The sequence below is a fragment of the Caretta caretta genome, chromosome 11 (genome assembly GCF_965140235.1).
Source record: "Caretta caretta isolate rCarCar2 chromosome 11, rCarCar1.hap1, whole genome shotgun sequence".
NCBI lineage: Eukaryota > Metazoa > Chordata > Testudines > Cheloniidae > Caretta > Caretta caretta.
The window spans coordinates 43,385,914-43,410,270 of record NC_134216.1 but is presented as its reverse complement, the minus strand read 5'-3'; the positions used below and the strand labels follow the sequence as shown (position 1 = coordinate 43,410,270).

At 44.8% G+C, this 24,357-nt stretch overlaps 1 protein-coding gene across 3 annotated transcripts in view; it reads left to right on the top strand.

The window, feature by feature from the left end:
* Positions 1-16,443, top strand: part of LNPK (lunapark, ER junction formation factor) — an 86,779-nt gene extending 70,336 nt beyond the window's left edge. For all 3 annotated transcript variants that reach the window (XM_048869257.2, XM_048869258.2, XM_048869256.2), the window contains one exon: positions 15,447-16,443. In XM_048869257.2, the coding sequence (XP_048725214.1) occupies positions 15,447-15,646 (200 nt within the window). In that variant the 3' untranslated portion in view covers positions 15,647-16,443. The remainder of the gene's footprint in view (positions 1-15,446) is intronic.
* The last annotated feature ends 7,914 nt before the right edge of the window (positions 16,444-24,357 follow it).

Sequence of the window (24,357 nt, the reverse complement as noted above, 5' to 3'; positions counted from 1 at the left end):
CAGAGTAGCAGCCGTGTTAGGCTTTATTCGCAAAAAGAAAAGGAGTATTTGTGGCACCTTAGAGACTAACAAATTTATTTGAGCATAAGCTTTCGTGAGCTACAGCCGAATGCATCCGATGAAGTGAGCTGTAGTTCACGAAAGCTTATGCTTAAATAAATTAGTTAGTCTCTAAGGTGCCACAATTACTCCTTTTCTTTTTGCCAACTTTATATCTCACCAATCCAGAGAGTATGATTCAGTGTTTTTCCTAGTGTCTGGGTGCAATGAGAGTGAGCTGATTGAGACTCAATCCTGAGAAGACTCAGGTAGTGAATGGTGAGTTGCAGTAAGGAAGCAGACAAGCTGGCGGAAGTTAGCAGTACCCCTGACTGAGTGTGAATCTACAAAACTTGTAACCAAAGTTTGTAGTTTGGTGGTCTGATTAGATTACCAGCTGCTTTTGGATGATCAACAAGTGGCAGTGATAAGGACTTTTTTTCCTCTCTGTTTGATCAGGAGATGGCAGTCCTCTCTCTGATGCTGACCTTGTCCTTGTTTCATATTTTTGTCGCCTGTACTTTTTACTACTGTAATATGCTCTTCAAGGTGGTCATACTTAACATTTGTTTGGAAGCTGAAATTAATGCATGATACATCAGCATGCTTCATAAGTGTGTTCTCTCGTGGCGCACATGTGACACCTGTGCTCCAGAATCTGCACTGGGTGCCTATTGGCTTCCATGCAGAGTTTATGGTGTTGGTTTTGACCTACAAGGCCCTAAATGGCCAAGGACCTTCCTGTCTCTTTATGCCATACTGCCACAATTTGAGATCTGCGTAGGTACTCAATTTGAACCTTTAGAGAACAGGCTTCTGGCAAGGCATTCTCTGTGAAGTCCTTTGGGAAAGCATCTTCCTCCCCCCAGCCCAGTGGTACACAGCTTAATTCTAAAGTAACTCAGATCTGACCTAAGCATCCTACAAAGTTCCTCTGAATTGACATTTAGACCGAGCTGTGATTGTAGGCTTTTTGTTTGGCAGATAATATGTAATATGCTGACTAGTGACTGGTGTGTAGAAGAATTCTGCTATTTTGATTTTATTTTTGTAATTGGCTTTTGTATTGTGCTTTTAGCTGACAGTGAAGGCACCCATAGCCCCAAATGGACAGTCTTTTAAATTTGAGTTTTTAAATAAAACAAAATAGTCATTTTAACAGATATAGCTAATCTCTCCCCATGGAGATCATGTCTTGGAAGAAACAGTGGAAGCAAAATACATTGATTTATGTAGAAGTCTCTGACCCCCTTGGATGCAAAAATGTATCTTGAGGATTTAAAGCCATGTAATCCTTAGGAAAAAATAGTGTAAGGCTGAAGAAGAAAGCAGTAGTCTTTGTAGTAGTGCTAATGTGTCTGAAAGGAACATGTATGGTTCTGATGAGTTTTACAAGTGTTCCAAGGGTTGATAGGATTATAAATTGGGATATAAAAATGAGTCAGTTTACTAAGGGATGAGAGAAAGCAGATAAGCCATAGTAGCTACTGAGAAGCCATCCTAAACTTCTGTTTGTCAGTTTTTTCCATTTGCAGTTGTCAAGAATGGGACAGAAACTTCTTTCTCTGAGGATAGTTGGAGTAAAACTTCTGCCGCAATAAAGCTCTGGCTCTAGTTCCATGGCTTCTGTCTGACAGGGACATGAGTTTTCCATTAGAAACTTGTTATAAGAAAGATCCCGGAAAGGAGGTTAAGTTTTGATATGCCATTAACTCAATGTAAACTTTAACTTCCAAGACCCATCAATCAAAGGTGATTGCAGTGCTGGAAAATATTGCAACAAATAATACAGAAAGGTAGAGTAAGTCAAGGAGTTTCATATGGGCTCTAGGTTCCCTAGCCTATCTTAAGATTGTTAATTTGAATACAAGAACCACATTGCATGGACAGACATAGAAGATATAATAGTGTTGAACTTGCACTTTAACCCATAGTACTTTCCAAACCTTAAACTACCACCAGTAAGTGGCATTTTCCAGTATGATTCCCTAATTTAATTCCACCTAAACCCAAGCCAACAGTTGATTAAAAGAAAACATAAGTCGAATGATAAAGCTACATAGTTTAGCACATTAAAATAAAACAAGGACAGTGATATTTGTATAGGGTTCCAAAAATATCCAACTGGAAAAAAATAATCCACTGTATACAACAATTCTGAGGTTGTTAAAGTGATCAATCAAAAGACTGAACAGTGCAAGACATGCTTTCCGAGTTACAAGTTCAAAACAGAAGTGCAAAAGAAATTAAAGCTTTTTTTGTCTGAAGTGATTTACCTTTTAGGATAAGGAAAGCTAGAATATAGTTAAGTATTATAGAGAGCTCTTTTCCACAGCATAAAATAGTTTAATTTTTTTTCATAATACAGTGTTTCATTCGAACTGTATCCCACTAAGCCCGTTTTGTTAAAGGAACAGATAACTTTTGTCCAATACTCGATTCATTTTGGCCTATGAACCAGAGGACCGATAGGCAAAAACAGCTGAATTCTCAAGCTTTGGCTTAGCTAGAGTACCTGCAATCTACAGGTAGTAGAAGCAGCAACTAGGCTTGCTTAAATACACTTTCCTTTCCTGCAGCTGGTTGACAAATGGTCTCAAGACCTCCTCACTCTCAGAAAACAGCTGTGCTAAAAGCAGATGCTAAGTTATAGTGAGGACAGTCCTCACTGCACATCAAGCAGGAGGGGATTACTGCACATCTGACCGTTCCTAAACTGCTGATCTGACTGTTGTTTGGGTATCTCATGTTTTGAGATTATGAAGACCATCTTCCACAAGGGGACTACTAGAAACAAAAAGGTGTTCAAAGTTTTTTTTTTAATGGCAGTTGGGGCAGGCGATAGGCCAATGTGGCAGATGATCTGATACTTTTTATTTTTCCAGGCTCATCTATTTTAGCTGTAAAAAAGTCCTACCCTTCAAAAGGGAGCTTCAGAATTGTAGACTGAAGTTCAGCAGACAACCATGCATGTCTTTAAGACTAAGTGTTGACCCCATTGTTTGGCTACCTACCAGATGCTCCAGAAGAATAGACACTGGTTCAAATGTCAGATATGTTTTTTGAGATACTTGCAGCAGAGACATAGTATCTACTATAGGGGAATAAATTTAGCTCCGTTTGAATGACTGCTCAGAATGACTGTTCAAGAAACTGGATCTGAAAGCAAACTTTGTTGGCAAAGAATTGGCTTGTCTCTTAACCAGTAAGGCTTAATATCCTCTAGCTCTGTAAGGGAATAGCACTAGGGCACCATTTCTTAAACCCATAAGTTATTTTCTTTGGAAGAAAAGCATTTCTGCCCCCGCATGTCTTTTTTGTGTTTTTTTCTTCAGATCTCCTGACACTGGCACAGAGGACTGAGGAGATTAATCATATTTTCTTGGATTCAGTTACTTCTAATATGATTTTTTTTTCAGTGTAAAAATGTCCTAAGTTGTTGACCCTTTTACTCAGTTCAGTCTGACTTGCTGAGGAGCGCTGATCTACCTCTTTGGCAGAACTGTCACGGGCATATGGATGCAAGTGCTGTGTAAATGTTAGGCTTTCTCCTTCAAGAAAAACTAAAATGCATGTATTCCTTCCTTCCTCATGGTATAGAAGCTACGCACACAGAATACGTGTGAGACAAATATCCCTCAGGCAGGTATTTGAGACACTGGAAAGTGCGTATCTCACTAGTGCACATTTTTAAGTCAGATTATTTCACTGGGTCTGCTAAGGTAGAGAAGGAAACCTAGTCTTAGAGAAAATTCATATAAAGGGCAAAAACTTGAGTCACTTTAAGACCTTCGGTTGCTTTTGTCAACTCCTAAGCTATCCTGCATTGTACTAAGAATAATAAAAATAACAATGAGTTTGCCCAATGCAAAGGAGCAAATGGAGGTTCTGAGATCACTTCTGCCAATGGAAGGAACAACTAAAGAAATTATTAGAGAGTGTCAGTCGGTCGGTCTGTCTGTCTTATTCCTCTGTTACAGAATGTTTCCAGACTAGGTGATGCATGCACTGCCTCTCATGCTTTTTCTACTAGTAACGGTTCTGTAGTTTGCAAGTCTGGGCATGAGACTCTTTAAAGCTGGGAGTTGAAGAGTTGATTTAACCCAGTAATCCTTATTTAACAGGTGGTTGGTTCTTCTGAACATTTAAAATTTACTTAATAAAGGGACTTCATACAGCTCCCCAAAATGTGCACTTTGGTTGACTGGCAAACCTCATTCAATCTAAATGCAACACAGTGGAGTTGACTATATGACACAATGCTGATGTCACGTGTGGTCTATAAAACTGAAACCTGGCATTCTGCATTGAAAATAGTTATTTTGCTTTGTGTGTAACTAGATGAAAACTTTCAAATATCTTCCTGTGTCACACTTCACTCTCAGTGAGTAAAATGTGAATCCCTGGACTCTAACTTGAAACTTTTGGGATGACCTTTATTATTTAGAGTGAAATGTTGTTAATAGTGGCTAAAGCGTGGTACAATGCAGAAAAGTTTTTGTATACAGTAACTTGTTCACACAGCTTTTATGTATATCCCTGAACTCTAATTCTGCTGTTCCATTCTTGTCATACAGAATTGACATTCTGTGGAGTGCTAGGCTGAACTGAATAAACTTGTTTCACTTTTGATAACGCAGATTTTCAGAGAATTCTTGAATTTGAAATCATTTAATCACATACTGATTTTTCTAGTTCAGAAAGGGTTTAATTCTCTTGTGTCTGAGGCTTTGTGAACAGAATTATGAAAAGCCAGGATTCTTGAAATTCTGCTGCTAGTGATGGATTCCTTGAGTGTAGAATTACAGGTGGCTGGATGCTATCACTGCTGCAGAAGTGTTACAAAAGTCTCTTGCTTCAGAATTTTAGAGAATAGGCAATGGGTTGTTCTTCTTAGAGTGCTAGCTCATATTGATTCCAATTAGGTATGTGCACACCATGTGCACGGTCATGAGAGAATTTTTCTCTAGCAACACCCGGTGAGTCAGCTGTGGAGCCCCCTGGAGTGGCGCCTTCATGGTGCTGGATATATACCCCAGCTGACCCAGCGCCCCCTCAGTTCCTTCTTACGTGACGGTCACTGGAACTGTGGAGCTTGGCTTTGCTGCTCTCCACTCTCCCTAGCGTTTTTCCTACACAGTTTGTTAATAGTTATAGTATAGTTGTTTGTATTAGTGGGGATGGAAGCGGTTTTCCCTCCTTCCCATCTTTTGCTTAGGCTCATGCCCAAGGCTCCGGGCTTTAAGCCCTGCAGTTCCTGCTCTAAGCCCATGCCAATGGATGACCCCCATGACTCTTGCCTGAAGTGTCTGCGGGAGTCTCATCAAGCAGACAAGTGCAGGATCTGCAAGGGGTTTCGTCCCCAGACTAAGAAGGAGCAGGACTTTTGCTTAACATAGCTCCTGGCACCGAGTGCTTTGGTGCGCAGCGCCCCAGCAACAGCGGTAGGAATGGCACTGCGGTTGGACTCTGATAGAGACCCGCGGCACTGACGTTCCCCGGCACCGCAACCGACATCATCGGTCCAGCACCGCTCCCACTCGCCTGGCCAGAAGTGGCACCACAAACCGGAAAAGGCTGGCCCACCTCAGCAGGTGCCACCCTCCCTGGATCTGTTTATAGAGCCGAGTCCCACAGCCAAGCACCCAGGGCACAAGTGGCGGCTTCTGCACCATTGACTCCAGCATCGAGAAAGGAACCGTTGAGTCCGGTGTGACTGGACTCCCCGACTCTCAGCGTGGTTGAGGTCCAGTTGCCATCTACTCCAGATATCTTTGTGGCTGCAAGGGATCTGATTGCCATGACAGTGTCGGCATCCCCTCAGCAGACCAAGGCACCGGCACCTGTTTGTATGGCACCATTCCGGGGCAAGCTGGCTCTTATTCACCCACCGGTACTGTCAGTTGAGCTGCGGCGCTAGTCGTACTCGCGGCACCACTCTGACTCCCTGCACCGTTCTCAACACCGCTCCATACACCAGTCACCATCCGGGAGTAGATCCTGATTCAAACGTTGCTCCCAATGCCAGTCATCGTCGCGGCCTAGGTCCAGGTCCCGGCACTGCTCCCCGGCGTCACAGTACCACTCTCCACCATCGCGGCACCAATCTCTAGCTTTGCGGTACCGCTCTCCTCCATCGTCTCATCGATGTGACTCTGCGCAGACCCACTCGGCACCACTGTGGCCATCGCGTTCCGCCTCTTGTTCTTCAGAGTCAGAGGCAGGGTCGAGTTTCTCAGACCGCCGCCACTTGGATCACAGCTGCCTGGACTCGGGCTGGACACTGGCAGACACAGGAGCAAGGTTCTGCTCAAGGGTCCACTCAGTGGCCCTTTTGGATGCCCTGGGCATACCACCAGGCCCAGGGTGCTCCATCTGGGGCTTCTCGTTCAGCCCCGTCTGAGCCATGAGTGCAAGAGGTCACCACCAGCTGTCCTGCTCCTGGAAGCATGGAGACTGTGGTGTCGTCCTTCCCGGCTCCAGGCCCTCCTCCAGGTCCAGTTCCTGGTCCGGACACTGAGGTCGCGGGCTTAGGGCTCCAGATGATCCTCTTCCTCCCGTGGTGGCCTCCTCATCCTCACCCGACGAGGCGGTGGCGGGAACTGCTATATCGGGTCCCCCTCCAATAGACTTCCATGCCCACCGGGACTTTTTGCGCAGAGTGGCGTGGAATATGAACCTCCAAGCAGAGGAGGTTATAGAGGTGGAGGACCCTGTGGTTGACATTTTGTCCGCAGAGGCTCCATCTAGGGTGGGCCTACCACTCATCCGGACCATTCAGACGACGGCCAGAACAATCTGGCAAATGCCCGCATCCATTCCCCCAACTGCTAAAGGGGTTGAGCAGAAGTATTTCGTCCCCTACAAGGAATATGACTGTCTCTACAGTCACCCACAGCCTTGTTCACTGGTGGTGGCCTCAGTGAATGAGGAGTGGCATGGTCAGCAAGCCCCAGTGCCCAAGTCAAAAGAGGCCAAGCACCTCTATCTGTTTGGGTGCAAAGTCTGTTCCTCGGGGGGTCTTCAGCTCCAGATCGTGAACCAGCAGGCACTCCTGAGCCGATACAATATTAACTCTTTGAACTCCATGATGAAGTTCAAGGAGCTGGTACCTCCGGAGTCCAGAGAAGAGTTTGGGGCCCTGGTGGAAGAAGGCAAAAGGGTGGCGTGGACCTCATTGCAGGCCTCCTTGGACACCACAGACTCTGCCGCTCGGACCCTCTCTTCAGGGATCGCAATGAGGTGTATCTCTTGGCTGCAAGCTTCTGGGTTACCACCGGAGCTTCAGCAAATGTTGCAGGATCTCCCCTTTGATGGAGAGGGCATGTTTTTGGACAAGACAGACTCAAGGCTTCAGAGCCTCAAAGACTCAAGGGCCATAATGAGGTCGCTGGGCATGCACACGCCGGCTACCCAGCAGAAGCCCTTTAAGCCTCAGCCTCAGCGCTCCTATCCCCCTTCTTGGCCAAGGCAGGATTTTTATAGGAGACGGGGTTGTAATGGCAGAAGGAAGCCGTCCAACCACCAATCCAGGCAGGGCCAGGGCCCTTCCAAGCCCTCGGCAGGTTCTAAGCAAAACTTTTGAAGGGACGCCAGAGGATGATGTACTGGACCTCGTTCCGGATCCTACCCCACCCTTCTTGAATCGTTTATCTCGTTTCCACCGTGCTTGGTCCCTCATAACCACGGACCGTTGGGTTCTTCACATGGTGGAAAGGGGATACTCTCTCCAATTTTCTTTCTCCCCACCCTCCCTCCCTGTCCCTCTTCAGGGACCCCTCTCACAAGCAAGCAACTCCTCATTCAGAAGGTTCAGATACTCCTTGCCATGGGGGCGATCGAGAGGGTTCTAAGGGAGCTAAGGGGCAGGGGGGTTTCCTCCCGTTACTTCCTAATCCCCCAAGGCAAAGGGCGGGCTTCAGCCTATCCTGGACCTGCACGGACTCAACAAATTCATGGTAAAGTTGAAGTTTCGCATGGTCTCCTTGGGCACCATTATACCTTCCCTGGAGACTGGTACGCCACCATCAACATGAAAGACGCATATTTCCACATAGCGATCCATCCAGCATACAGACGTTTCATCCTCTTTATGGTCAATCGCAAACACTAACCGTTCACAGTCCTTCCATTCGGCCTCTCTACGGCCCTTCAGGTGTTCACCAAATGTATGGCTGTCCTTCGTCGACGACGGATACAGGTATACCCGTATCTCAACGACTGGCTCATCCGAGGTCGTACCAAAGAACAGGTACAGTCCCACCCTCAATTGGTCACGGACACGTTTTGTCGAGTAGGCCTCCTTCTCAACGTAGCGAAGTCGACGCTAGAACCGACCCAGAGAATAAAATTCATCGGGGTGGTCCTGGACTCCATGCGAGCGCGAGCCCTCCTGCTGGACGCTCATTTCCAAGCTTTGGCAAGCCTTATCCAGAGCCTTCAAAGCTTCCCACCTCGATGGCAAGAACATGCTTAAGTGTTCTAGGACACATGACTTCCTGCACATATGTGACTAGGCATGCCAGACTACAGCTCTGCCTGCTTCAAGCCTGGCTGGCATCAGTCTATCGCCCAGGTCGAGACAGCCTGAACCTGGTGGTCACCATCCCGAAGAGGGTCCTGGCCTCCCTCCACTGGTGGCTAGACCCCAAGACAGTATGCAAAGGAGTCCCCTTCCTCAGCCCTCCTTGTCCCTTGTCACGGACACATCAGCCCTGGGATGGGGTGCCCTTCTCAGGGACATCCAGACGCAGGGACTATAGGCCCCATCCGAGCTCTCTCTCATCAACGTGTGGGAGCTGATGGCAGTACGTCTGGGTTGTCAAGCCTTCCAGGAGTGGTTGCATGGTCATTGTGTGGCAATCCTCACAGACAACGCCACAGCAATGTTCTACATCAATAAGCAAGGGGCTGCTCGTTCCTCCCTTCTGTCAGGAGGCCATTCGATTGTGGGAGTCCTGCATAGCCCACTCCATTCACCTAGTGGCGTCTTTTCTCCCAGGGGTCCAGAACATGTTGGCGGACCACCACGAGTGGCCATTTCATTTGGATGTCATCCACTCCATCTTCCTAAAGTAGGGGTTTCCTCAGGTCGACCTGTTTGCCTCTCGGAGCAATTGGAAATGCCCGGCGTTTTGCTCCCTCCAAGGTTGCTCCCCAGGCTCTCACAGATACCTTCCTATTCCCGTGGACGAGCCGATTGTTTTACGCCTTTCTGCCGTTTCCCCTGGCACATAAAGTACTGCTCAAGGTGCGCAGGGACAGGACGCTGCCGTTTCTGATCACCGCAGCGTGGCCCAGGCAACACTGGTATACCACACTGTTGGAGATCTCTGTGGATGCCCCAGTGCCGCTGTCCCTTTTTCCAGACCTGATCACTCAGGATCACGGCCGCCTCTGTCACCCCGACCTATGATCCCTCCACCTCACGGTGTGGATGCTGCATGGCTGAGCCATTCAGAACTCCTCTGTTCTCATTTGGTGCAGCAAGTTCTGTTGGGTAGCAGGAAACCTTCCACTAGGGCCACATATATGGCTAAGTGGAAGCAATTCCCATGCTCGTGCACTCACCGTGGCACGCCCCCACCTCCAAGCATCCATGTCTCTCATTTTGGACTATCTCCTGAGGCTGAAACAGCAGGGCCTGGAGATATCATCCATCAGAGTTCACCTGGCAGCCATCTCGGCTTTCCACCTGGGAGCGAATGGCCAATCTGTCTTTGCCAACCCCATGGTCTGTAGGTTCCTTAAGGGCCTGGACCGTCTCTACCCGCAGGTATGGCAGCCAGTCCCCATGTGGGACCTTAACCTCATCCTTTCCAGGCTTACGGGGCCCCTGTTCAAGCCGTTGGCCACCTGTTCCCTCCTATACCTCTCTTGGAAAACGGCTTTCCTCATTGCTATCCAGTCGGCGAGGCATGTCTCCGAACTTAGGGCTCTTACCTCAGAACCACCGTACACAATCTTCCAAAAGGATAAGGTGCAGCTGCGACCTCACCCTGCCTTTCTTCCCAAGGTGGTATCGACCTTCCATATCAACCAGAACATTTTCCTCCTGGTTTTTTGTACAAAACCGCACGCCAGTAGTCAGAAGCAGCGGCTACACTCCCTTGATGTTCATATGGCCCTTGCCTTCTACACAGAGCGTACGAAGCCATTCAAGAAAACGACCCAGCTCTTCGTTGCGGTGGCAGACTGGATGAAGGGCCTCCCAGTCTCCTCTCAGCGGATGTCTTCTTGGATCGCATTGTGTATCCATGTTTGCTATAATCTGGCCGGTGTTCCAACCCCACCCCTCACCGCTCTCTCCACAAGGACTCAGTGGCTTTCCTGGCCCAGGTGCCAATCCAGGAGATCTGCAGAGTAACTACTTGGTCTTCAGTACATACGTTTGCTTCACACTATGCCATCGTCCGACAAGCCAGAGATGATGCAGCGTTTGGTAGAGTGGTCCTGCAATCCACAGTACTTCACTCCGACCCCACTGCCTAGGTAAGGCTTGGGAGTCACCTAATTGGAATTGATATGAGCAAGCACTAGAAGAAGAAAAGACGGTTACTTACCTTTGTAACTTGTTCTTCGAGTGTGTTGCTCATATCCATTTCAAACCCGCACTTCTTCCCCTCTGTCGGAGTAGCCGGCAAGAAGGAACTGAGGGGGTGCTAGGTCGGCTGGGGTATATATCCAGCGCCATGAAGGCGCCACTCCAGGGGGCTCCACAGCCGACCCACCGGGTGTTGCTAGAGTAAAAATTCTCCGATGGCCATGCACGCAGTGCGCACACACCTAATTGGAATGGATATGAGCAACACATCTCGAAGAACAACAGTTACGACGGTGAGTGTCTTTTTCTCTGTTCTCTTCTTTTTCCACTCTCCTTCCTCCTGCTGTTCCTCCCCACACTCAATCTAAGAATCTGGTTTCATGTGTTGCTACCACAGCTGCTTAAAAAAAAAACCAAAAAACAAGTTGCATGTTAGATCATACACTTTACACTTGGTATTTACTTATTACATGATTTTTTTGTAAACTTTCTCATACCTACCTTCCTAGACAAACTGTGAAATTATAATATTGTGAGCTCACTGGTTGTTGTAGGAAATATTCCCTACTGTAAAGGTAGGACTGCTGACTTCATTAGCTGACTGTGAAGAAGGCTCTGTTTACATGCTTTTGTTTAATACTAAACATTAAGCAAGGATGTTAAGAAATGCATGGCTGTTGGAATCAGGTTTTTGTTAAGTGTTATAATATGGTAATGGCTTTGACATATTAAAATCTGTCTTAAGCAGTCTACAACAGTTGTGTATAAGACCAATATATGTAGGTGTATTTCCCTTCAATTAAATCAAGGCTAATTGCTAATACTCAAAGACTTCAACGAAATAAGAGATTTGTATTGTAATATTTTGTCCTTTTCAATTTAATTTTCAGAGTTTTATCCCTCTATAATTACAGCTTTTACTAGCATTTAAATTGTGTTACTGAGATCTAAATTACTTTAGACATTTACATTAATCATAACCAATTTGTTATGATGTAACATTAAATCCTTGTACTTGCACATGAAAGCTTTAAACATTGGAGTTTGTTATACAATAGGTGGAGCTGTTATAAGATCCTGTTTTTAGTTGCATACAACTTTGCCAACTTTTAAGCATTTATGCTGAAATTTTTTTATGCATAGTGTCTCCTCAGGCTGAATATTTTTTGAAAGTTTCAGCCCAAACAGTTCAGCCCTTTGCCAGAATTATTTTTAATTAATAAAAACTTACTTTTCACTTATTTTTTCATATTCTTGGAATCTTCTTTTGAGACCTCTAGTGTGCCCCTATGCTTCAGTTCAGGGGCTTGAAATTTGACAGGGGAGTGGTCTCTGTACCAAGAATGTGCCTTTGTTTTCCCTTTGAAAATCCACCCAAATTTGGCTGCTATAAGCTTTTGAAAAATTGCAGTTCACACATGCTCAGACTTCTTGGTTGAGCTGCTAAAAATCTCCAGGCTATGGTGCGGCTGGGCACTGGAACTGATAGCAGGGGAAAGGTGTCTCTCCTGTGCTTTCAATGGCACTCCCACCTTGGGGGAAGAGCCCAGGGAGGAGAAAGCTATCTGACTTGAATGCAGAGAGGATAAGAACTGGGCAAGGAATGGAGTAGATTGGAACAAGGAGTCTGAGACTGGGACTGAAGTAAGGCATGAAAGAAAATCTGACTGGGAGTTGGGAGTCTGAGACTGGAACAAGGAGCCAGGGAGTGGGGTGGAGGTAAGAGAGACAAACTAGATGAGGAGTCTGGGGAAAATAATTGGGATTAGAAAACCAGTGCGGGCGGGAAGGACTGGAGGCCAAGGAGGAGCAGAGAGACTGACTGAGGATCTGGGAGATGAAACAGACTGTCTGGTCCAGAAAACTGGGGTTGGGATGAGAAGCCAGAGGAGTGGAGGCTGAGACTGGTGAGGTAAGGAGAATGAGGCTGGGATGATGAGATGGGTGGGGAAGAGAGTAGACAGGGACTGGTTAGAGGGAACAGAGCAGGAGTCAAGCTGAAAAGAATGTGCAGAAGCCTGTGCCCACTAGATCACACTCCCCTCTAGACCCTGGAATGGAACCCAAGATGCCTGAATCTCCCCATTCCTTTTCTGTCACCAAATATATGTGAACCCCCCTGTCAGTGTGTCCTACCACTCTGGTGCTGATCCGTGTAGAGGACGACAACCTTCTACGGCTACCATTTACAACATTAGCTCAAGTTGCAGAGATCAGTGGAGTGGCTTTAAAGATTCCAACCCTGCCGGTGAACCTCATGAGTGTCAGTATGATGCCATATAATGGAATTTATTTTTATAGCTTGTGTTCTTAAAGACCTAGTCAATTATATTTTTTTAAAAAAACACATTAAAATTAATATTAAGGTTGCAAAGTTTAGCACTCAGAAGTTAGGAAATGCCAGAATTAAGGTTGTCTGTCCAACTTTAATTTTCTCCCTTGTGATAGCCTTATTACATGATCACATATAGTTTTGTCCAGAGGACCCCCTGCCTCATTCAGTGTGCAGGTTAAATGATGCCCAGCTAATGAGAAGTATTAAATATTTTATTTCCTCCTCATTGTTCAGTTAGTGTCCCCATGCCTTTACTGCATGGTATTGAAACTCTCCTGTGAAGACAAAATTATTAATTTGCCCCGGGGGCCTTTCTGTGGCGCTCATCACTATAGTATCTGTGTACATCACAAACATTAATGTATCTTCATAACGCTTGTGAGAGATGAGAGGGTAGTGATATCCCCATTTTAAGGATGGGAAGCTTGGAGATTAGTGGACACTTCTGACCTTAACTTTCAGTGCTCAGCTTGAACTGACTAGGATCTGATTTTTCAGAGAATTTAACAGCTCATATGATGAGAGTACAGCTCTGACTTCAGTTGCAGCTGTGAGTGCTCAGTCTTCTTGCAAATCAGATTCCAATCTGGATCTCAAGTTGGGCATACAGAAAATAAAGAACACACAATGAGAGACCACCTGTGAAAAGTTGGTTTAAGTGACTTGCCTCGCACCATGCAGGAACTGTGTGAAGAGGCTGGGATAGAATGCAGTGTTTTCCAGGGCAGCATTCTTAACTGTGAGACCACCCTTTCTCTTCCTGCATCTCCTGCCTCATTCATTACACACCTGGACTCTGATCAGAGGGGCCAGGTGGACCCTGCAACTACTGGCCAGCACATGGGGCTTTCCATCCTGCACATTTCCTCTTGTGCACTCCAGGAACTGAGGGCAGCCTTGTTTCCTGCTTCTCTTGCTTTTCTCGAGTGAGTCCTGCAGGAGGATGCTTCCCTCCAAAACTCATCATTAGATCCTTATCCTGCAAGCCTCCCCAGCCACTCCTAAAATGCCACCTGAGCCAACTGCACAACATCCAGCTAGTCTGCCTCCAAACCTTGCCCAGAGAACATCTGTACGTCCTCGTGCTTTATACCATCCACATCCTCACCTTTGTGTCCTGCCCTGACGCCAAGTGGCAGGACCTGCTGCCACCAGAGGAGGGTGAGGAACCCTGGTGGGGCAGCCTGTATTCCACTTTGGTCCCACAGCCTGCCAGGCATTTCAGTTGGTGGCTGTGAGCACAGGCATGTACTTGGTGCAGTTCACAAAATCCCCTGATGCCCGTCCCTTCTGCAATGAGAAGAAGACCCTGGTGCACATCTCTGTGGGTACATCGGGTTGCAGCCCCTCTTCTGGCTCCTCCAGAGCCTCTTGCTGAGGTTCTGGCCACATTTTTCCCCACACCTCTTGATCTATGCATACTGCATCTGTGGCCCCACAAAGTTGCAGGATCTCCTCATCAACCTCCTCCTGGTGCTGGCCAAGATGGTCATCCATCATTCCAGGAGGAGGAAGCTAGACAGAGGGGTGCTCTGTGACCATGGGGCCTATTTTTGGTCCCTTTTCCGCTCATGTCTTTGGACAGAGTTCCTCTGGGCAGTGTCCACTGACTCCCTAAACTCCTTAGAGGAGCAATGGGTGCTGTCTGGGGTTCTCTGCTTTGTGTCTCTCTCTGGAGCTCTTATTCTTTACCTCTGACGTCACTTCTGTGCCCGTTTTTTTTCATTTGTTGTCCCCAGAAATCCACTGTAGTCTGGGCTCATTGGCTCCTCCCCTGTAGTTGAGGGGTTGGGCCTGTAGTTATCGGCAGACCTAAACCCCTCTATCTCCAGTACTATAAATATTACACACCTTCAGCTTCTGCAAGAGATGAGTCAGGGGTCCTGTGGAAAAAATGGTATGTGAACATGTAAAAATCACAAACTAGTCAACTCAGGTTGAACTGCCTCATCTCTTGCAGAAGCTGCAAGGGGTCCTACAAACAGCTTCCTTCATTGCACAGTTCTGATTCAGTCTGTCTTGTCCATAGAATGACGCAGGGGTCCTGTGGGGAAAAAATGGTATGTGAACATGTAATTAAAGACTATATCATAATGCATATGCACAAGGGTACTGAATTAAGGTTGCATAGGAAACCTTAATTCTGATACTTAACTTTTGAGTGCTTAAGTTTCTGCAATTTTATAATAATGTTCTTGTGTGTAATCTTATATCAAATACGCTCGAATATATAAATGCCTGCCTTGATGGCTTCAAATTTTCAATATCTCTTCCACCCATTGTCTACTTTTCTCTCCCCACAACAAAACTCTGCAAATTCTTTCTTGTGGCCTTACCATTAGAGAAATATCAACCCATTGCAAGTTGGTCCTGGTATTTATAAAGAATTTTTATACGGTGACAGTACTCTAAACGTGTGATTAGAAAATGTTCAAGTGTAAGTTTCCCACACTTTACAAATGTGAACTGTATATTCAGTATTTCTGGAAGTGATCAAATGATTAATTTAATGATTTTATTTTTTCTCAGAACCCATAGAACAAGTTACACATATTATTGAGGCAGACCAGATAGATGGTGAGGCATCGAGTACTGAGCAGCAAGGGGTTGAATTATCTGAAGAGGGTGTTAAAGAAGAAACAACAAATGAAAATGAACCTTCAGTTACAAAAATCGATTCTGCTGTTCCAACTGAACAAAGTGATGAGCCTGTCCTGGAAGCAGAATAAGTACTTCAAGTGCCTTCTGTAGCTAGTTCTTTTAGCTTTGTTCATGCAAGTTGTTACTCTTCAGGTGGGCTTTTCAAAAATGGTATAATTTAAAATCTCTCTTGAGCTCAGACTGCCTCACTACCACAGTACGTCGAAACTATGTGCACTACTGGATATTGAAAATTAAGCATGTATTCTTTCAGTGAGCTAATGCACTGCAGAATGTGCAGTGCGTTGAAGTCTAACATAATCACAGGTCGCTTTAGTTTAGATTTGTATATTTGAAAACTAAAATTTACCTACAGGTTTATTTTCCATACACTTAACCAAATGCATACTAAGTTTTAGGTTATTGAACATAAGCTGCAGTAATTGGCAACAACTTGTCAAGTGGAGTTTTGGTTTTGTGAACTTTTAGGATTTTTTTTAATGTTTACCCATTAAAATGGATTGAGTGACTTTTAAATATCTAGATGTTTACATGCTAAAATGTCTTTAGGCATTCAGCTTAAGCAGTATGGAAATGTCGTCATAACTGTAACAGCTTAGTCATTGTCTTAACTTTTTTGACAGAATGCATTTAAACATCACTAAGCTGTATGGTAACTCCTTTGGCATTACCTATGTTGCAGATGGGCCAAAGGCACACGATATACAAAATTAGTTTGTGTTTACATACAGTATAGGAAGTCTCTGCACTTGATTGTACTTGAATACTGAGCGTTATTTATACCTGTATAATAATGACGATATATAAGTGAATGTTGTGCCTTTGTGTATTTTGTTAAAGGAAAATAAAGACTATCTAGCAGCAATATTTGCTTTGTATTTCCAGAACTCATGAGAAAATTTGTGTGCTATATAGCAACTATAACAGTTTATGGAGACTCTTGAAGGAATACGTCAATTTGCTTTATAAAGAGCATGTACTTTAGTACCTATGTGACTTGTTTGGTAGAATTGAACTGGGTTGGTAATTAACCTAGAAGCTTTTTGTAGAGTTATGTTAGTACATTTCACTGTTTTCTAAATGTGCCTAATTTTACAATTCCAGGGGTTTTTTTGGTTAACAGCACATTGAATTACTAAGGCCATGTCTACGCTTACTAGGGATCGACGCTGTGGCAATTGATGCAGCGGGGTCGATTTAGAGGGTCTAGTGATGAACTACTAAATCGACCACAGAGCGCTCTCCAGTCGACTCCGGCTCTCCAGCTCCCTGAGAAGGGTAAGGTAGGTCGATGGGAGAGCGTCTCCCATCAATGCAGAGTGGCGTAGACACCACAGTAAGTCGACCTAAGCTACATCTACTCCAGCTACGTTATTCACTTAGCTAGAGTAGCATAATTTAGGTCAACTTACCCCGGTAGTATAGACAGGGCCTTAGTTGTTTCCACCTAGCTGATTACTGCAGAGCTGCCATTATGTTTTAGAAACAAATAAACAAAACCCTGAAGCACAGTTGAGTGGTTCTGCTGCTGGAGCTGCCCTCCGAAGAGTGGCATGTAAAACAGAAGTCCTGGGAGTTGGTGGTCTTTAAAAATTCCATGTACTACTTGCAAAAAGGACTTCAATCCACATTACCCTAAACAATTTCCATATTGGTTAGTTATATTCTACTTGCCTAAAATTATCCTTGGAGTTGTAATTAGTTGCTTTACACTGTTAAGCTGATGTCACATTTCACCCTTGAGGTGGTGATGTTTCATTGGTTTGTGTATGTAGAATGTATGACTATTATGTATTCTCTTATATTAGAAGTCTTATTGACATGTTTGGGATGGCCTGAATAAACCATGTGTGTCTGATACAGAGTAATATAGGTCATGCCAAACAATTGTCAGTCAAATCTCTTCCGCACCATCATGTGCTCTGCATGTGCCTCATTGCACAGAAAAAATATTTTCAAGTATTGTTAAAATATTAATATTTTCATGAGGTAATATCTTTTATGGAACCAGCTACTGTTTGTGGAAGGAGCAAGCTTTTGAGTTCTTCTTCAGGTCTGGGGAAGGTAACTAGAGTGTCCAAATTAAATAGAAGTCGGGACAGATTGTTAGGCATAAGGGGTTCATGCATGCTATAGGAGACAACTTAAAATGAAGTGGACAATTAAGGGTTAGCAGGCAGTAGTGCATATTACAAATTGTTGTGATGAGCCATGCAGACAGTGCCTCTGTTAGGTCCATGTTTTTTAGAGTCCAGCAGAGTTATGAATTTAAATTTCCAGGCTCTCTCTTGAAGATGATGTGCAGGTTTCTTTTGAGGATGAGAACTAAGAGATCAGACATGGAGTGACCGTTTTGTGAAAAGTGTTCACCCACTGGTGATGGGGTGTTTGTCTTTTATGTCTTTTGTCATTTTTATTGTGTGAGTTCATTTGAGAGCTCAGTGATTGTGTGGTTTCACCCACATAGTGGCTGGGGCATTTGATACAGTGAATGAGGTACATGTTGTGATAGGCATGTGTAGGACCCATGGCTCCTTAAAGGTGTGTTTTGCCGGGGAGTGATTAATCCTCCTAGCAGTTTTTGTGTCCAGGCTTGCAGGTTTTGTGTCTGTTGTGCTGGTAGGGTTTGGTTCCACTTTAAGTTGGTATACCCTAGTCTGTAGGGAGCATGCTTCTGATGATGAACTTGGCAGATTGGTGGGCAGTTGTTTGAAGGCTACAAGAGGAGGTTTGGAAAAGATTTCTTTCAGGAAGTGGTCCCCATCAAGTATGGATTGTAATTATTTGATACCCCATATGGGTTCTAATTTGGGGTGGTAGGTGACAACTAGGGGTGTGCAGTCAGTGGGTTTTTTATGTATTGAAGCAGGTTCTCCCAGGGTATTTGGGTGGCCCATTCCATGATATAATCTACTTCTCTGGTGGGCGAGTCCTTGTGTGGTGGAGGTGATTTTTAGTGAGTGTAGGTGTGTATCCCAGATTTCCTCTTTGGAGCAAATTCTGAGTGCCTGTCTGTAGATAAAATATCTTGGTGTATCTGGGGTGGTCACTGGATCTATGGCAATTAATGTGGTGATCCATGGGTTTCTTGTATATAGTTGTGTGTAGTGTTCCATTGCTGAAGCTGATTGTGGTGTCCAAGAAGTTAGTGCTAGAGTGGGAGTATTTCAGAGAGTTCATCGGATGGGTGGTGGTTGTTGAAGTTGTGTTGGAAGTCTGAGGGAGTTCAGGTCATCTGTCCAGAGGATTAAAATATCATTGATGTATATTGTTAGTTTTATGGTGCATTTTTCCACTTCATTTTAAGTGGTCTCCTACAGCATGTGAGAACCCCTTATGCTTAACAATCTGTCCCACCTTGTATTTAGTTCGGACTCTGCTACCCTCTCCAGACCTGAGGAAGAGCTGTATGAAGCTTGAAAGCTTGTTCTGTCCACCAACAGAAGTTTGTCCAATAAAAGATGTCTCACCTACCTTGTCTCTCTCATATCTTGGGGCCAACACGGCTACAACTATGCTGCAAACAACATTTTTCATGTCTTTTTGTCTGCAAAACCAGTTTCTGTTGAGTCCAGTTGTATACCAATTGTACACCAATTGACAGAACAAGGTGTAATGGTCTCAAGTTGCAGTTGGAGAGGTTTAGGTTTGATATTAGGAAAAACTTTTTCACTAGGAGGGTGGTGAAGCACTGGAATGCATTACCTAGGGAGGTGGTGGAATCTCCTTCCTTTGAGGTTTTTAAGGTCAAGCTTGACAAAGGATGTTTTAGTTGGGGATTGGTCCTGCTTTGAGCAGGGGGTTGGACTAGATGACCTCCTGAGGTCCCTTCCAACCCTGATATTCTATGATTCTATGACCCCAGGAGGATAGATTAAATTATCTCAAAAAACAGTCTACTTTTCTGGTAAACATGATTTTAGGTTTCATATCTTAACAAGTGAGAGACAGAAGTAGTTTCATTGAAAGCTGGTCATCTTCAGTTTTCAATTGTATGCAATTTTTTTACCTTCATGGTTAAAAGATCTCAAACTTGAACTTGAAGCCCCATATTTGGGAGAAATGGGAAATATTTTTATGGAACATGTTAATTGCAGCCACCTTAAGATGCTCATGGATTGTTAGAAGTATACCCAGTGGGCAGAGTGCAGATGAGGTCATCAAAAGAACATAATAAATTCAATGTTTGTCATGTGTCTGGCTTCACATTGTTTCACTAGCACGTGTACACAATATGCAGATATTGATTTAGTCCATGCTGGTATCCAAAATGTGCTCCCAAAAAAGACACACTGTCTCTGTCTTAAGAATGTACGGTCTCAGACCAGAGGGTGGAGAAAAGGGATACAGTATCCAAGCAAAGTGCTAAGGGGGATACACATACATCTTACTAGTAAAATGTTCAACACGCTAAATTTCCCATCCTAAAATATCAATTTTTTGTAAAGTGTTATGGGAACCATTTGGCTGAAAGTAAACTAAAAATGCAAGAGTGTTACCTTGAAAGAAGTACATACCTATAACTGCAGCATTACTTTGTATTTCAGTGGCTTGTATATGCAAAGTTTACTTTTCAGAAAGGAATCTCAAGGCATTATAACAAATTAACTAACCAAGTTGAGACCATACATTTTCTCTAGCCTCCTTTAGCACTGTTACAGGTAAGGTTTTGTTTGCACTTTGGTTACAGGTCTCACGAGTGGAGTGGCCAACAGGTGAACGGTGTTAGTGTTTCAGAAGTTAAAATTACATGAGTTTAGGTCCCTGCATGCAAAGTACTTAGTTCCTTTGAGAATTGCCTCTTGCAGGTGCCTGTTCTCATGGAGCACTTATCGGGTGTCCTAGAACCATTTGAAAAATAGTAATTGTTAGGGCTGCATGCACAGCCGGTCCATGGAACTGAAGGTTGGAGGTATATTTATAAAAAGTAGAGTTGGTTGAAATTTATCATTTTAATTTTTTTGAAGAAAAATGGCTTTTTCATCAAAACTGGTATTTGCAAGGGAAATACCAATTTTTAATTCAAGTTTTTGGGTTTTCATTGAAAAAACAAGCTCAAACATCGCTTTTGGCTGTTTGAAAACTTTTAAGAAAAAATTCAATACCAAAAAGTAATTAGGCCACAGTCCTAATTGCTGTGGTGTTCTGGTGTAAATTTCAGGTGTCAAAAAAAACACAGCTACCTCTCCTTCAATGTGTTTGGCTCTGTACCCCCTTCATTTTGTAATTTAAATATTTTATTTCATAAAAAATATAATTTCAGTTGCTGCCATCATGCAGTTATTTCTGATCTCTATAAAATGGGAATCCTGAAAGAAAATTGGAACTCATTCATGTGTTTAAAGTTAAAAAATAACTTGTAAGGAGGAGTTATTTTATCTTACAGGGATAAAAGAGGGGCCCTGTGGGTATATCTACGCTGCAATTAAACACCTGCAGCTGACCTGGGCTGCAAGGTTGTAAAGTTGTGGCGTAGACATTCGGGCTCAGGCTGGAGCTCAGGTTCCTGAGACCCTCTCCCTTCATAGAGTCTCAGAACCCAGACTCCAGGCTGAGCCCGAACATCTACATTGCGAGTCTCATGAGCCCGAGTCAGCTGCATGTGTTTAATTGCACTGTAGACATATCCTGTGTCGTCTTAGTACTGTACGTTATCCGTGTACCAGTGGCATCACCTCTAAATAATTTGCCCAGTCATTCCTTCATGCTGCCAGCAAAAGTGCCTGGGAAGTGTTTGCAGCAGAAGGAGGCTGCAGGGAGAGAGTCTGAAGCGACGCTCTGGGAGCAGAGAGAAGGGGAGGAGAAAACCCAAGAGGGAGAATAAGCACTGGGGTTCTAGCCCTGGAAGAAGGGTCAACCCAAAAGAGTTGTAGTGAAAGATAACCTGAGAGGGCAAGGTAGGAAGAAGCACAGGGAAACAGCAGTAAGAGGTAGGACTGTGTGCAGACATTGCTTGCTTGTTATAGGGTCCCTGGAATGGAACCCAGTGTAGCAGGCAGGGGGTTCCCCTAGCAGACACAGGAGCATTGGAAATACCACCAGACAGCTGGTCTGGAAAGTGTTACCCCAGAAGGGGAGGACTGTACAGTGACCTGGCCATAGGGCCAAGTCATGAAGAGGGAACACCCCGAATTAAGAAGAGAGCAAGAGAGGCCCCATGATCAAACGTATTTTAAACATGCTATACGCTATACAGGTGGTGTGGTCTAATTGACCCCATGTTTAGACAATGAAAATAGATAGCAACAGCAAAGTGGCAATAAATGGCCTACTACTGTGAACAAATGGAGCAAATACGTGACATGTTCTGAACGTACACAGGTTTTACTTTGAACGTTTTTGATGCATTTTTCTGTCTCATTCTCTGGAACAGATGTAACATCTTCTGGTTTCTTAGGTGCTGGTTCAGTACTCAGCACACTAGATGCTGCTTCCCTGGAAGCCTGAGGCACGGCTGCAATGTTCGTTGGTTTCACCATTTTGGTATCTGGGTCACTGAGATTTATTACTCAGAGATTTATTGTGCTGTGTGTAATTCAACAAAATCCAACGCTGTATGCATTCGGACTTGCAGCGTGCATGTGCAATGCAACGAGTCTTTGCCCCAGCAACAGCAGCTGTCAAGTGTGGGCTTGCCAGAAAATGTATCTGACAATTGTGGCTTCCCCAGAAGCTCTTCATAGCAAGTGTAGGCTTCCCAGAAACTCAGTTTGACAGGCTTATCTTCAAAGAAACTCAATTTGCTGAAAAATTGTGATGATACATGAGTCAAGTGTTGTGAGAGGAGTCTCACAGTCCCCCAAGATCGTTTTGGTGCATTTAAAAAACAAAACAAAAAGCATAGTTTTTATAATGTCTATCAGATGATGGGATAACATGATTTTGGTAATTAATTGATCTTTAAATATTCATGGTAAATAGGCCTAATGGCCTGTGATGGGATGTTAGATGGGGTGGGATCTGAGTTACTACAGAAAATTCTTTCCTGGGTATCTGGCTGGTGAATCTTGCCCATATGCTCAGGGTTTAGCTGATCGCCATATTTGGGGTCGGGAAGGAATTTTCCTCCAGGGCAGATTGGAAGAGGCCCTGGAGGTTTTTCGCCTTCCTCTGTAGCATGGGGTACGGGTCACTTGCTGGAGGATTCTCTGCTCCTTTAAGTCTTTAAACCACGATTTGAGGACTTCAATAGCTCAGACATAGGTGAGAGGTTTTTCGCAGGAGTGGGTGGGTGAGATTCTGTGGCCAGCATTGTGCAGGAGGTCGGACGAGATGATCATAATGGTCCCTTCTGACCTTTGAATACCTACACTAATTAATTTGGGATCTAACTGACCCAAATATCTTTTGAGTGACATTTTTGCTACACTAAAAGTACAACAGCTATACAGACAAAACCAATACTAACTGGTTGTCCTCATCATAGCTTGAGAATACTTAAAGAAAGAAGAGACAGTGGTTTGACTATCATGTTTTATTTAAATGTTTGTATGTGTTTGGGGTCTTGCTGGTGGGTCTTGCCCACATGCTTAGGGTCTAACTGATCACCATATTTGGGATCAGGAAGGAATTTCCCCCCAGGTCAGATTGGCAGAGACCGCAGGGGGAAGGGGCGTTCACCTTCCTTTGAAGCATGGGGCATGGGTCACTTTCAGCTTGAAACTAATGTAATTGGTGGATTCTCTGTAACTTGAAGTCTTTAAATCATGATTTGAGGACTCCAGTAACTCATCCAGAGGTTATGGGTCTATTACAGGATTGGATAGGTGGTGATCTGTGGCTTGCAATGTGCAGGAGATCAAATTAGATCAGGGTGGGCAAACTACAGGCCTCTGGCAGGATCCAACCCACAAGCCATTTTAAGCTGGCCCGTGAGCTCCCACTGGGGAGCCAGGTGGGGGGCTGCACCACACGGCTCCTGGAAGCCACGGTATAGCTCTGCTCCGAGGGTCAGGGGTTGCTCAATGCCTGAGCCAGAGAAGGAACGTGCCACGGCTTCCGGGAGCCGCTTGAGGTAAGTGCTGCTCAGAGCCTGCACCCCTGAGCCTCTCCCCGTGCCCCAACCCGCTGCCCCAGCCCTGATCCCCCTCCCACTCTCCAAACCCCTCGATTCCATCACAGAGCACCCTCCTGCACCCCACACTCCTCATCCCCAGCCCCACCCCAGAGCCCATACCCCCAGCCAGAACCTGCATCCCTGATCCTCCTCCGAAACCCTCGATCCCAGCCCAGAGCACCCTCCTATACCCCAAACTCCTCATCCTCAACCCTGCCCCAGAGCCTGCAACCCCCAACCAGAGCCCTCTCCCCCTCCCGCACCCCAACCCCAATTCTGTGAGCATTCATGGCCCACCATACAATTTCTATTACCCAATGTGGCCCTCAGGCTAAAAAGTTTGCCCACCCCTGAACTAGATGATCATGATGGTCCCATCTAGCGTTAAAGTCTGCGTCTGAGACAATGGTTTGCCTATCATGTTTTATTTAAATGTTTGTACTTGTTTGGGGTCCAAGAGACCTCCAAAGAACCTTGGAAGTGTAGTACTTTCATTTTCCCTATTGACTAATATTGAGGGGTCGAACTGATCCCATTTCCTGTTCAGTGACTTTGTTTGCTGCACAAAAACCACAGCAGGTAGGATGATAAAACCAGTGTGGAAAGATTTATTTCATCCTCATTTGAGAATACTTTTAAAGTATGATGGTGCACAGGTTTGGCATGAAAATTCTTATTTACACTTTTGTGCACAGTAAGGTCAGATAGACCCCAAAATATTAG